This window comes from Gossypium raimondii, chromosome 4, assembly GCF_025698545.1.
Source record: "Gossypium raimondii isolate GPD5lz chromosome 4, ASM2569854v1, whole genome shotgun sequence".
Lineage (NCBI taxonomy): Eukaryota > Viridiplantae > Streptophyta > Magnoliopsida > Malvales > Malvaceae > Gossypium > Gossypium raimondii.
The window spans coordinates 45,312,216-45,326,304 of NC_068568.1; the positions used below are offsets into that span (position 1 = coordinate 45,312,216).

General features: G+C 36.4%; 1 protein-coding gene across 1 annotated transcript; it reads left to right on the forward strand.

Annotated features, from left to right (window-relative positions):
- Nucleotides 1-7,029: 7,029 nt before the first annotated feature.
- On the forward strand, nucleotides 7,030-7,464 carry LOC128040505 (uncharacterized mitochondrial protein AtMg00860-like). Its single transcript, XM_052629277.1, has one exon. The coding sequence runs from the start codon at nucleotides 7,030-7,032 to the stop codon at nucleotides 7,462-7,464; it is 435 nt and encodes a 144-aa protein (XP_052485237.1).
- Nucleotides 7,465-14,089: the final 6,625 nt, after the last annotated feature.

The following is a 14,089-nucleotide window of genomic DNA, read 5'->3' on the forward strand; positions in this document are numbered from 1 at the left end:
TTCATTTAAGTCACCAACCTATTCAAAACGCTTTATTTAAGTCACTAAACTGTTAAGTTTTTTCCACCTGCGACCTTCGAGTAATGATTCGATGATCGGTACAGTAGATCAATACCCATCTACAAGTAAATGAACATACTTTAAATCCAAGTTAATCTGACAGTTAGTGCCAAATATCGAAGAAAAGAGTTTTTTGAATTTTAGTTTGGAAAGAAGGGCAAAGAGAGCTTTCGATTGGTGTAGGCAGTGCGAATAGAGAAAGCCATATAGCATCGGTTTTAATAGCTCAGTAACTTAAATGAAAACTTTTGAATAGTTTAGTGTCCAAATTGTAACTTTTTTAGTTAAGTGACCGAAACAAAAACTTACTCATAGTTTAGTGACTAATGGTATAGTTTACTTATTATTAACTAGTTTTCTTCAATGTTGTTTGAGCTAGATTGGTTGGTCAGACCGATTGAATCGAAAACTGACCAAGAGACCGGTCTGAAAAGTGGCTTTGAACCGGTCAGACCAGGAATCAATACGAACTTGTTAAACCAACTAAAAAAATCAGTTGAATCAATTTTTTAAATTTTTTAATCAAACCGGTATTTGGCATACTCAGAGTTTACTTTTTTATTTATTCCACAAGCAACCTTAGAAAATTGCCACGTGTCTTCCTTTTTTCTTTTAAATATTTACTTTTTAATATTAAACTATACCCCTATATCACTTGTCAATCCATTGATCTTGCTTGTGGAGTCTAAATTGGTACATTGTCAGTGGAGTTTTTAGACTCCATAAGCATGATCAAAGGGTTAACAAGTGTCTTATAGGAGTATAGTAAAATACTAAAATAAATACTTAAAAAAAAAAGAGACAACAATTTTCTAAGGCTTTTTGTGGAATAAAAAAAAGAGAGTAAATGGTAAGTGTACCAAAGACTTGTTGGGAAATACAAGTTTAGAAAACACAACGAAAAATAGGTTCAAAGAAAAATCAGAGTTTTTAAATTTTTTTTCCAAAACTAGAACTTGGTTGTGTTATCTAAATTAACAAACACTTAATCAGAATTGTATCTTTTTGATTCGTCTAGGATGAATGCTCCAACCGAATAGTCTTCTCTGTTATCCTTAGGTGCACGTCCATCGAGTGTGGGCTCCCTTTGAATCAGAAAATTTTTCACAAAATTACAAGTGGGGTAATTTCATAATTTCTCTAAACTTTTAGGCTAAATTGTAAATAAAAAAATATCTCAGAGAATTTTCTGAAACAATTTTCTCAAAAAAATTTCTCTCTACAATTTTCTCTTGAATTCAAGTGTGTGAAAAATAATGACTCATAACTCTTTTTATATAGGGAAGTTTAGAGAGTTCAACTATTATCAAACTTAATCATTTTAATATTAAATTAATATAATACTTATCAAGATAAATATTAGATTAAATTTAATATTAAATTAATTAAATTTAATATTAAGATAATCACTTTAATATTAAATTAATTTAATATTAAATCTATTAAAATAATAATATTTTTTTGAAATAGCTAATCTGAAATCAAATTATCCAGTAAAATCCCAGTAGGAATGTGATTCCTCCACTGCTCAACCGCCTAAAGACCACTCGTTGGCCACTAGAATACCGTCGTTGTTGCCGCCGGCACTGTCAAGTCCGATGGTGCCATCGCAGGTGCGACACTTTCACGGGACCCCAAGCCGGTTCAGTCTAGGTCGGTGTTGGCTCTACCGGTCTGGTCCTGCCATTGGTTGGACCACCATCTCGGTTTCACATACCAGGCCCGGTTTGACCACCTTTTGGGTCTCAGTCTCGGTTTTAGGTTTTCAGACCCAATTTTCAAGTTCAGTTATCGATTCAGCCAATTGTCTTACTTGAAAATTAATTTTAAAAAATATCATATTTATTTTAATTAATTTAATTTCACTTTATCAAAATTAATTTTCCCAAAAGTCATTTAGAATTTCCAAATTAATTTTTCAAGAAAATTCTTTAATCAAATTCTCTAGTTGAACAATTCTCATGACCGCCTAATTTAATTCCACATCAAAAAAATTGAATCAATTAAATTATTTTCAAACTCGTAGAATTTCCTTATGATTCAAATGCAGTATAATCGAGCTTTTGTTGAGCTAGCATGTAATGCCCCAAAATTTTAAGAATTTAATTGTGAGAACCTGCAGTTAAATTCTGGTATCTCTGGTTCGATGCTCTGTTTTTGTGTTTAAGGTTTGGAGTTCGAGTTGCGTCATTAAAAGTTTTGTTATTATAAAAGTAACCCTTAATCATGCGTTACATATTTAAATTTCAATTCAATGTGAATTTGTGTTAAGAATGAGCTTGCTGGTTCACTGGTTTAGTGTATATATTCTGTAAGGTCCTGTGCTCGAGTTTCGGAGAGGAAAAAAAGGAATATTTTTTGTCAAATGCTAGAAACCTGCTTGGAAGTTAGAAATTTAATTAATGTTAGTTCCTTTCTTCTTTAGTTTTTATTCCCTTTTCTTCTTCTTCACTTCTGTTCTTCTTCTTCGTTCTTTTTCGTTTCTTTTATTTTTGCTAATCGTAGTGGTAAGGGATATGAGATTAACAGAAATTTTGTTGTTAATTGTTGGTCAGAAGGCTATCGTATAAGTAACTGTCAATGTGAGAGTTTCAGCGATTTTCTTTCGTTTCCGTAACTTGCTTTGAATTGGGTATTTTGTGAGTTGCGAGAATCTCTAATAAACGATCGTTTGTTTCCCTAATAGGCGGGAATCTTGGTAGTTAGGAATAGCAACATGAAAGTTTCTGTGATTGTCGCTGAAGTTTTGGTAAGTTTGGGTCCGTTGAAGGTTTCGTGTCGAAACTTTCGACATAGGCATTATGTGCGTAATTGGGAAATTCTATTGATTAAATGGCTGAATTGTGTAACAGAATAATTGTTTTAGGCTTTAAGGGTCTTTTATGTTGTTGTTACTTCGAAATCTCTTCAGGTAAATACCAAAAACCTTAATTTTTGCAAGTTTCGGTCACCAAAAATGGTGGCTATCGACGCCACACGGCCATGTGACAGGCTGTGTGGGTTGCTTGGTAACTCACGGTTCATCAATTTAGAGCCACACGGGCATGTGTCTAAGCCATGTGTGACAATATTAGTGCAGGGTTCACACAGGCAAGGGATACGGGTGTGTGTCTAGGCCGTGTAACTCACTGCTTGTGACTTAGGACAACAAGAGCGAGCACATGAGCGTATGCCCAGGCCGTGTGAGTCACATGGGAAAGGACACGACTGTGTGTCCAAGCCGTGTAACTCTCTGATTTATACTTTAATCCACACGAGCAAGGACATGGACGTGTGCCCAGGCCGTGTGAACCACACAAGTAAGGACACGAGCATGTCTCTAGGCTGTGTGGCATATATAAAAAGGCCCAAAAATCAATTTTGAGGCTGTAAATGTTACTTAAGACTGATATTGATGTCCCCATGGTATGAATGGTCTGAATTGACTGAATGAGAATTTTTTGATACCCTGTGACATATGCATGAATTCCATACTTGTATATGCACTGTAATACTTAGTCTGATACTGAACTGTGCTATCTACTTGTGGAACGATTTAGAATAACTGAATACATATTGTTGATATCGGTTCTTTGTACATGCATGGGTTGGGATATTATGAAGAAGGAAGTGATATGTTCTAAATTAGTAGCTAAGCCACCATATGTATAATTTTGATCCCAGCGCTTCATCGCATTACGATTTAGCAGGTAAACTGTGTTTCTGTAAACGTGTCAGACCAACACTCTATGGTATGTAGGGTTGGTTGGGCATTGAACACTCTTAACAGTATGTTGGGATGGCCGAAGATGGTATGTAGCGGATGGGGGTTAAGAATATCTGCATCTGACTTTAATCTGTTTTGTATATGAAACTAAAATTGTTTCTGCATCTGAAATTAATCTGTCTTGGATCTGAACTAGAAATGTTTATGTTAGCAGATCAAATCTTTGAATACGAACAATGTTTGGTAAATGTATTTATGTGAACAAACTTATTTATGCACTGAGTTCACAACTTAATTTATTGTTGGTTGGATTTCAGGTGGTTCTCAGTCTTGAACAGGTCGGCATCGCAGAAGCTCGGTCAAGCTTTTATCTTTCATTTAAATACTACTTTAAGAATTTCAGTAAACTATGATAGTATGACTTTTAGATGATTATATACTTAACTAATCTTTGTGCTGAATATTATGTGACATACGATTTAGTATTATTGTGTTATATGTGTGGTATTTGAGTATCGATAATGTGCCTCTTTAAACTTGGACTAGACGTCTAGGCCTAGTTTAGTGTGTTACGTTTTGTGGTATCAAAGCTAGTTTTGTCAACACTCGAACTATGTTTGGACTCATAATGTATGAGAAAAGTAGTTTGGTGATAACTTAGTATCTGAGTTAATATGGAAAAACTAAAACTTAGTGAATGACCGAACTTCTGACGCTGACCTTGTAAGTATTTCTGTTTGGTTAAATGTTTTGATGTGAACTGGTGAAATCTTCTTGTTGGATATCTGAACTGATCTGTGCACTCTGACATTGAAGCTAGATTGTCATAATGAGTTCGCGCGGTAGTCGTGAATGTAGTGTTTTGGGGGGTCGAGGACCCCGAGGAAAAGCTCGAGCAGAGTCATCCCTTATGGGTAGTATGCCCAATCTGGAGACCAGTGAGACAGGTGGTATTCCCACTGCTGAGACGGAGTCCCAAACTCCAACGGTTGCAGACAACGCACTATCCCAGGCCATGATTCAAGCACTGAAAAGGGTTGTAGAGACCCATTCGGGATCGGGAGGCCGAGGGTTGGTTGTTGAATGACTTCGATTGAATGGGGCTGAATTGTTTAGGGGCGTCATATGAGTCACTCCTACTGTTTTTGAATATTGGCTCGAGACTACCGAGTGTATTATGATTGATCGATTGTACTCCCACTTGAAAATTGGGGGTGTTGTGTTTCTACTACAGGACGAAGCCTATCAGTGGTGGCTGATAGTTGTGCAAGGTACTCAGCCTGAACAGGTTAACTGAGATTATTTTAAGAACGCCTTCTAAAGTAAGTGCGTGGGGGGCGAGTTATGTTGAGGCTCGCCAATGCAAGTTTATGAGCTTAGTTCAAGGTGACTAGTTGATGGTAAAATATGAAGCCAAGTTTCTACGACTAAGTAGGTATGCCCGGACTTTGGTAGTGTCTGATTATGACAAGTGCATGAGGTTTGAGGAAGGATTGAGATATGATCTACGGGTTCTGATAGCTCCTCAGAGGAAGCGGGTTTTTGCAATTCTGGTTAACAAAGCAAAGATAGTGGAAGAAATAAAGTGCACTGGGCATGAACGGCGTGACCACAAGAGGGATCAGAGTAAGATTAAGAGAGATTCGGGTCTCTCTGGTTCTGGTCAGCATCCTAAGAAGCGAATGAGGTTTGGCTAACCCTCGAGGGCTGAGGCACCACCTGTAGTGACTGAGATTCAGCTGTGCAGTGATTGTGGGAAACGCTATCTAGGTAAGTGATAGAAGAAGTTAGGAGCGTGTCTCCGTTGTGGGTCAATGGAGCATCGAGTTAGGGGTTGCCCTCGTTGACTAATCAGGTGCCCATTACGGCAGAAGCTTCAACTCTGGGTTCTGTTCAGCCGCCGTGAGTGGTTCAGCAACTACCTAGAGGTCGCAGTACTATTAGAGGCGGTAATAGTTTGGGGAGAGGACAGAAGGCACCGAGTAGCGGTGCAGGTCAAATTGAGACTCGTCAGTTAGTACTAGTTTATACAACGAGATGCCACGAGGACAGCGGTGATGCTGATTTCATTACAGGTACCTTCTTTATTTATTTTGTTCCGTACTATGCTCTCATTGATATTGGCTCTACTCACTCGTACATAGTTGGTGTTGTTTCTACAAATCTGGGTTTAACTACTGAAAATACTGCTGGAAAGTTTTCCGTGATTAGTCAATTCGAGTTGATAGAGTTTACAGGCGGGTACCTCTAGAGCTCCAGGGTATGATATTTCCAGCTGACCTGATGGAATTACCTTCTAATGAGTTTGATTTGATTCTGGGAATGGACTTGCTTGTAGAACATCGGGTCAGTTTAGATTGTGTAACTAAAAGAGTTACTTTGAAAACAGATGAGAATGATGAGGTGATCATGGTTGGTGAACGTCGAAATTACCTCTCTAATGTAATCTCCGCTCTTGTAACAAATAAGTTAGTCCGAAAGGGGTGTAAGGAATACCTTGCCTACATATCTGATTTTGTCCCCGTAAAACTTTCTGTGGAAGATATCCACACTGTGAGGGAATTTCCAGATGTCTTTCTCGAGAAATTGCTCAGACTCCCTCCAGATAGAGAGTTGGAGTTTGGAATTAATCTGTTACCATGTACTGCTCTGGTGTCCATTGCGCCCTACCGCATGGCACCGGAAGAGCTGACGAGCTGAAACCGTAGCTTTAGGAGCTTCTTGATAGGGAATTCATTCGACTGAGTGTGTCTTTGTGGGGGGTACTAGTGTTATTTGTTAAGAAGAAAGACATGTTGATGAGAATGTGCATAGATTATCGATAGTTAAACAAGTTGACAATCAAGAATAAATACCCGTTATCGGGGATTGACAATTTGCTCGACTAGTTTCTAGGAGCGTTTGTCTTCTCTAAAATTGATATATGTTTCGGTTACCATCAGCTCAAAGTCAAGAAGACTGATGTGTATAAAACCACCTTTAGGACTCGTTACAGACATTGCGAGTTCTTGGTGATGCCTTTCGATTTGACGAATACTCTGGTGGCGTTTATGGATTTAATGAATTAGGTGTTCCAATCGTACTTGGATCAATTTGTAGTGGTTTTCATCGATGACATCCTAATTTACTCCAAAATTAAAATTGATCACGATAATCACCTTCGTACTGTACTTCAAGTACTCCAAGAAAAATAGTTGTATGCCAAGTACAGTAAGTACGAGTTTTGGTTACAGAAAGTCACTTTTCTGGGCTATGTGGTAACCATGGAAGGGATCCGAGTCGATCCCAAGAAAATAGAAGCTATAGTTGAGTGGAAGCAACTAAAAAATGTAGTCAAGCTTCGTAGTTTTCTGGGTTTAGCTGGTTATTACCAACGATTCGTTGAGGGATTTTCTCAGATTGTGTCACCCCTAACAAAGTTGCTACGTAAGAATGCTCTATTTGTGTGGTCTGTGGCACAGCAGGCTAGTTTCGATAAGCTCAAGTCCGTTCTGACACAGGCTCCTATTTTAGTTCAACTAGAATCGGGTTGGAAATTTATGGTGTATAGTGATGCGTCACAAGTCGGGTTAGGATGTGTGCTTATGCAAGATGGTAAGGTGGTCGCTTACGCGTCGCAACAACTTAAGACACATGAGGGTAACTACCCTATACACGATCTTGAGCTGGCTACAGTTGTGTTTGCTGTGAAGATCTAGAGACACTATTTGTATAGTGAAAGATGTATCATTTACACCGATCACAAGATTCTTAAATATTTGTTAACTAAAAAAGAATTAAATCTTTGATAGCGCAGATGGGTTGAATTACTTAAAGATTATGATTGCACGATAGAGTACCATCTAGGCAAGGCTAATGTGATAGTTAATACCCTTAACCATATAACGATGACTAATCTGAGAGCAATGTTAGCTCATCCGAGTTTGGTTGAAGATGGGGTATGTGAGCAGAATTACAAGTTAAACGAGTTTGGGTGGAGTAGATTTGAGCTAAATAATTAAGCGATGAGTACTTAGTTCAAAGATTCTAACATGAGCAGATTCGAATGAGACTTTTGATTTTAGCTTGAACAGTGATAATGTGTTGTGTTTCAAAGGTCAAATTTGTGCACCTAATGATAAAGAGTTAAAGCATTTGACCCTACAGGAGGCACATAGCAGTCCCTATGCTATGCATCTTAGTGGGAACAAAATGTATCAGGATCTCTGAGAACTCCATTGATGGCTTGGATCGAAATGGGAGGTAGTCACTTCTGTATCCCATTATCAGATGTGTCAAAAGGTTAAGGCTAAACATCAGTGGCCCTCCGGATTACTTCAGCGGGTTAAGATTCAGCAGTGGAAATGAAAGCGGGTAACGATAGATTTTGTTAGTGGGTTGTCTTTAACCCCCACTAAGAAAGATTCAGTTTGGGTCATCGTTGATCGGTTGACCAAATCAGCCCACTTCATTCCTATCCTAATAGATTACTCCCTATAGAAGTTAGCTAAATTGTATATTGCTGAAATTGTTAGACTACACGGGGTTCTAATTTTAATTACTTCTGATAGAGACCCGTGATTCATATCTCGGTTCTGGAAGAAACTTCACGAAACCTTAGGCACAGGACTTAATTTCAGTACTGCGTACCACCCACAGACCGACAGACAGTCTGAGTGAGTCATTCAGATTCTGGGGGATATACTTCAGAGTTGTGTGATAGACTTCTAGGGTAGTTGGGAGGAGTATCTATCGTTGGTTGAGTTTGCATACAATAACAGCTTTCAGTCTAGTATTCAGATGACACCCTACGAAGCCTTGTATGGCTGCAAGTGCCGTACTTCGTTATGTTGGACAGAATTAAGTGAACGCTAGATATTGGGTCCTGAGCTGGTTTCTAAAACTGAGAGTACTGTGAAAGTGATTCGTAATCGCCTAAAGCAGCCTCTGACCGATAGATGTCTTATGTGAATTTAAAAAGAAAGGATATTGATTTTTTTGTAAGTGATCAAGTGTTTCTAAAGGTATCACCGTGGAAAAGGGTTCTCCGATTTGGACGCAAGGGCAAGTGAGTCCGAGGTTCATTAGACCTTACCGTATTTTGAAATGTGTCAGACATGTTACATATCAGTTAGAATTACAGTCAGAATTAGAACGAATTCACGATGTGTTTCATGTCTCGATGTTGAGACGGTATCGATCTGATCCTTTGCATATTGTCCCTATTGACAAGATCGAGTTGCAACCGGATCTAACATTTAAGGAGGAACCGGTCCAGATCTTGGAGCATAATGTTAAAGTGTTGAAAAAGAAAACTGTACCTCTAGTAAAATTTTTGTGGCAGAAGCATGGTACTAAGGAGGCCATGTAGGAACATAAAGAATCAATTCGACGGCTGTATCTATATCTGTTTGAGTCAGGTAAATTTCGAGGCCGAGATTTCTTTTAAGGGGAGAGAGTTGTAATGCCCCAAAATTTTAAGAATTTAATTGTGACAATCTGTAGTAATTAAATTCTAGTATCTCTGGTTCTATGCTCTATTTTTTGTGTTTAAAGTTTGGAGTTCGAGTTGCGTCGTTAAAAGTTTTGTTATTTTAAAAGCAACCCTTAATCATGCATTACATAGTTAAGCTCAATTCAGTGTGAATTTGTGTTAAGAATGAGCCTGCTGGTTCACTGGTTTAGTGTCTGTATTGTGTAAAGTCCTGTGCTCGAGTTTCGGAGAGGACGAAAAGGAATATTTTTTGTCAAATGCTAGAAACTTGCTTGGAAGTTAGAAATTTAATTAACATTAGTTCTTTTGTTCTTTAGTTTTTACTCCCTTTTCTTGTTCGTCACTTCTGTTCTTCTTCTTCATTCTTTTTCGTTTCTTTTATTTTTGCTAATCATAGTCATGAGAGATATGGGATTAACTAAAATTTTTTTGTTAGTCATTGGTCAGAAGGCTATCGAGTAAGTAACTGTCAATGAGAGCGTTTTCGCGATTTTCTTTCGTTTCTGTAACTTACTTTGAATTGGGTATTTTGTGAGTTGCGAGAATCTCTAATAAACGATCATTTGTTTCCCTAATAGGCAGGAATATTGGGAGTAAGCAATAACAACACGATTGTTTCTGTGATTGTCGCTAAAGTTTCGGTAAGTTTTGGTCCGTTGAAGGTTTCTTGTCGAAATTTTCAACATAGGCATTATGTGCGTAATTGGGAAATTCCATTGATTAAATGGCTGAATTGTGTAACTGAATGATTGTTTTAGGCTTTGAAGATCTTTTGCGTTGTTTTTACTTCAAAATCTCTTCAGGTGCGTACTGAAAACCTTAATTTTTGCAAGTTTTAACCGCCAAAAAGGGTGGCTGTCAACACCATACGACCAAGAACACGGGCTTGTGTCTAGGCCATGTGGCTCACACGGCCGTGTAACTCACTGTTCATCAATTTGAAGCCACATGGGCAAGGCACACGGGCATGTGTCTAGGCCGTGTATCTCACTGTTTGTGACTTAGGACAACACGGGCGAGCACATGGGCGTGTGCCTAGCCCGTGTGAGTCACATGAGCAAGGACACGGCCGTGTGTCTAGGCTGTGTAACTCTCTAATTTATGCTTTAAAAACACACGAGTAAGAACATGGGTATGTGCCCAGGCCGTGTGAACTATATAGGCAAGGACACGGGCGTGTGTCTAGGCCGTGTGGCTTATATAAAAGGGCTCGAAAACCATTTTTGAGACCGTAAATGTTAAGTAAGACTGATATTGACGTCCCGATGGTATGAATGGTCTGAATTGACTAAATGAGAATTCTGTGATACCCTGTGACATATGCATGAATTCTATACCTATTTGTGCACTGTAATACTTAGTCTGATATTGAACTAGGCCATCTACTTGTAGAGCATTAGAATAACTGATCACATATTGTTGATATTGGTTCTCTACACATGTATGGGTTGGGATATTATGAAGAATGGAGTGATTTGTTCTAAATTAGTGGCCACCATATGTATAATTCTGATCTCGACGCTTCGTCGCATTACGATTTAGCAGCTAAGCTGCATTTCTGTAAACGTGTCAGATAGACACTCTATGGTGTGTAGGGTTGGTTGGGCATTGAACGCCCTCAACGGTGTGTTGGGATGGCCGAAGATGGTGTGCAGCGGATGGTGGTTAGGAATATATGCATCTGACTCTGATCTGTTATGTATATGAAACTGAAATTGTTTCTGCATTAGAAATTAATCTGTCTTGGATCTGAACTAGAAATGTTTTTGTTATCAGATCGAATCTTTGAATACGAACACTGTTTGGTAAATGTGTTTATGTGAACAAACTTCTTTATGCACTGAGTTCACAACTCATTTTATTGTTGGTTGGATTTCAAGTTGTCCTCAGTCTTGAACGGGTCGGCACCGCGGAAGCTCGGTCAAGCTTTTATCTTTCATTTAAATACTACTTTAGGAATTTTGATAAACTATGATGGTATGAATTTTGGATGATTATATACTAAACTAATATTTGTGATGAATATTATGCAACGTACGGCTTAGTATTAATGTTATATGTGTGGTATTTGAGTATCGATAATGTGACTCTTTAAACATGAACTGGACGTCTAGGCCAGGTTTAGGGTGTTACATAGCGAAGGGACTAATAAAACATATACTATTATGCTATAATAATTGTAATTATGTCCAGAAGCATTACTCTGATTATTCACAATTACTTAATCATGAATTCAGTCCACAAGAAGTACCATGATTGAAAACTCTTTATTATATACCCTTTACGAAAGCAATTCATCCAACTTCTTTGTCCAATGACATTGTCATGTGTGTGTTACCCTCATATGATATCATTGATTCCTTTGAGAATTTCTATGAGCAACAAAAAGAAAAATGGAATTTAAGAACTTAGAGAGTATGTTCATCAACTTACAAGCAAGAAACTAGTAGATGGAAGTGAAGAAAAATAGATAGAAAGTGAAGGGTAGTGATGAAGTTGAGAAAGAAATGGAAGAGTAGCAAAATAGAAGAAACTCTTGTCAAAAGAGGTAAGTTTTCAAATTAACCTTACTTGTATTTCAATGAGTTGAGTTAAATATATGGTGAATGAAAAGTATAATATGTGTATTTTAATTTATACATTAGAGATAGAAAGTATAGATGAAGTATGAGATGAAGAGGCACCAAATTTTCAAGTGAGCGAGTGAGTGAATATGATTTATAATTATGACAAGTATTAAGGTAAAGAAATGAATATGTTATCAACATATAAATATAAGTGATTAACTTGGACATTAACTAAAATTGTAATAAATATATGTGATCATATGAAAGCTAATGCAAAAGAACCACGAGAAAGAAAATGTTTCTACTAAAATAGTTTTTGAACAGCACAAGTAACTAAACTTAAGAATTTTACCAAAATTGTAGAAATCAAATTAGAGGTTAAATAAAATATAAAATTAAATCCTATTGAGTCTAGTTCTTTTTACGGAAGAAACGTGTAAGCAAAGGATTTGTAGATTGTGATATATAATAATTTTGTGAGACAATGTTAGAATGATTTTGGGTTGCCTGTTCTAACTTAGAAAATTTATTATAAATTGTACAAAAAATTTAGGATATGAAATTTATACTGAATAAAATTTTAATGAGTCTATTTTCAAGGAAAATAAACAGAAAATTAATATGAGACTTTTTCGAAAGTTAATAATTTTAGTCAAGAAGGATCGAGTCGCCTAGCAAGAGAACATTGGAGGATTAAAAGAATAAACTGTATTAATTGACATATGTAGGAATTCTAAAATTTTTATGGTACAAATTTCATTGAGTCTAGTTTCAAAAACAAAAGTGGATTTTAATTTTGAATTATGTAGATAAGATATAAATAATTCAAAGGATTGCTATTCTAGTTGATAGTCTTGCTAAAAATATGTAATTAGTGAAACATAATTAATGTTGCATATAAGCATGCTATACTAGAAGTTATATTTACTCGTATAAATATATATATGCACTTATAGGATGTGGAATGGAGAGGAGGAGGAAGAAAAATAATAGATAAGAGCGTAATATTAAAAAGTTGTTATAAATAATGAAATTGCTAATATATAAGAGAAGTGTAAATGAATTGATAAGACATTAAGTGAATAATTATTTTATGATGATTTAATGGACTTATTTGTAAAATTTTAATAGTTGTGTTATTCTTATAAATTTGATTGAGAATTATGTGGTGTTGCAATATGGAAATAGATAAATGTGAATGATATGAATGATACATTAGTTGAATTGATTTGAAACATGTAAATTGAACAAGACTTAGGAGGTAAAAACTTGAAGTATGAAAAAATAGACGTAACAAGGTGCATGTCGCAACGTCGAACGTACCACGTTGCGACGAGCTCAAGTCAGTGAGTGTCATCGTAATGAGGAACCCCTCCGTCGTGACGACAGCTCAAGGTTTTGAAAAACTTTGTAATTTAAACCCGATTCAATTATAAACTGTTACGAGTGCCATCGAAAATTCGAATTGAATTAAGATAGGTTTTTAAATTATGCTGTAAATGCTATTTAGTCTTAGTAGTGCGATTAAAATGATTAAATGAATTGAATTTAACAGAAGTTTTTTCGGCAACTAATGTAACATTTTGGTGCTCGATCTTGGCGAGCAGGTCAGGTATTGGGATGTTACAAAATATATATGGATTACTAAAAAATGATTGAAAGAATGATTTTATGTTTTTGAGCAGTTTTAAAGCTCAAAAATGAAAAAAAAAAAATCATTCGGTCATAGTGAACAAGTTGAGTTTTGAAATATTGAAAATATTTTCTTGGAAATTTTACCAGGAGCAAAATCATCATAATTTTACTGTGGGTAAATTGGGATGAGAAAATTATTTAATTGAAAAATAAATGTTTATTTTGGAAAATAGAAAAATATGTATTGAGTTGGATTAAATTATAAAGTGTTGGGTTAAAAGTCTAGAAAGCACATATAATTGGGCACATTGCAATGAGAGACCTGAATCCCCATCATAATACATATGGGGGGAAGCACACCCTATTAGTCCCTCTACCTCTTCTAGTTGGACTAAGAAGTTATTTTTTCTATTTGAAATAAACTTCTACAATTTAACAAGGGTTCTACCTTCTCTCCCTATAAATAGATAACACCGGTAGAGCTATTTACACAACTTTAAGAAATTTTTACTTTGTCGAAAAATAAAGAGAATTTATTCTCAACTATTAAATATATTTTTCTAAAATAACAATTCTACTGGTATCTATTAAAGAAGAGAGAATTTTCGTTTTCACCCCAAAGATAAAGGAAAACTTTTCTAGTTCTGT

Bases quoted from the DNA above. Each gene is read 5' to 3' on its own strand.
- LOC128040505 (XM_052629277.1), top strand. From the start codon at position 7,030: ATGGAAGGGATCCGAGTCGATCCCAAGAAAATAGAAGCTATAGTTGAG.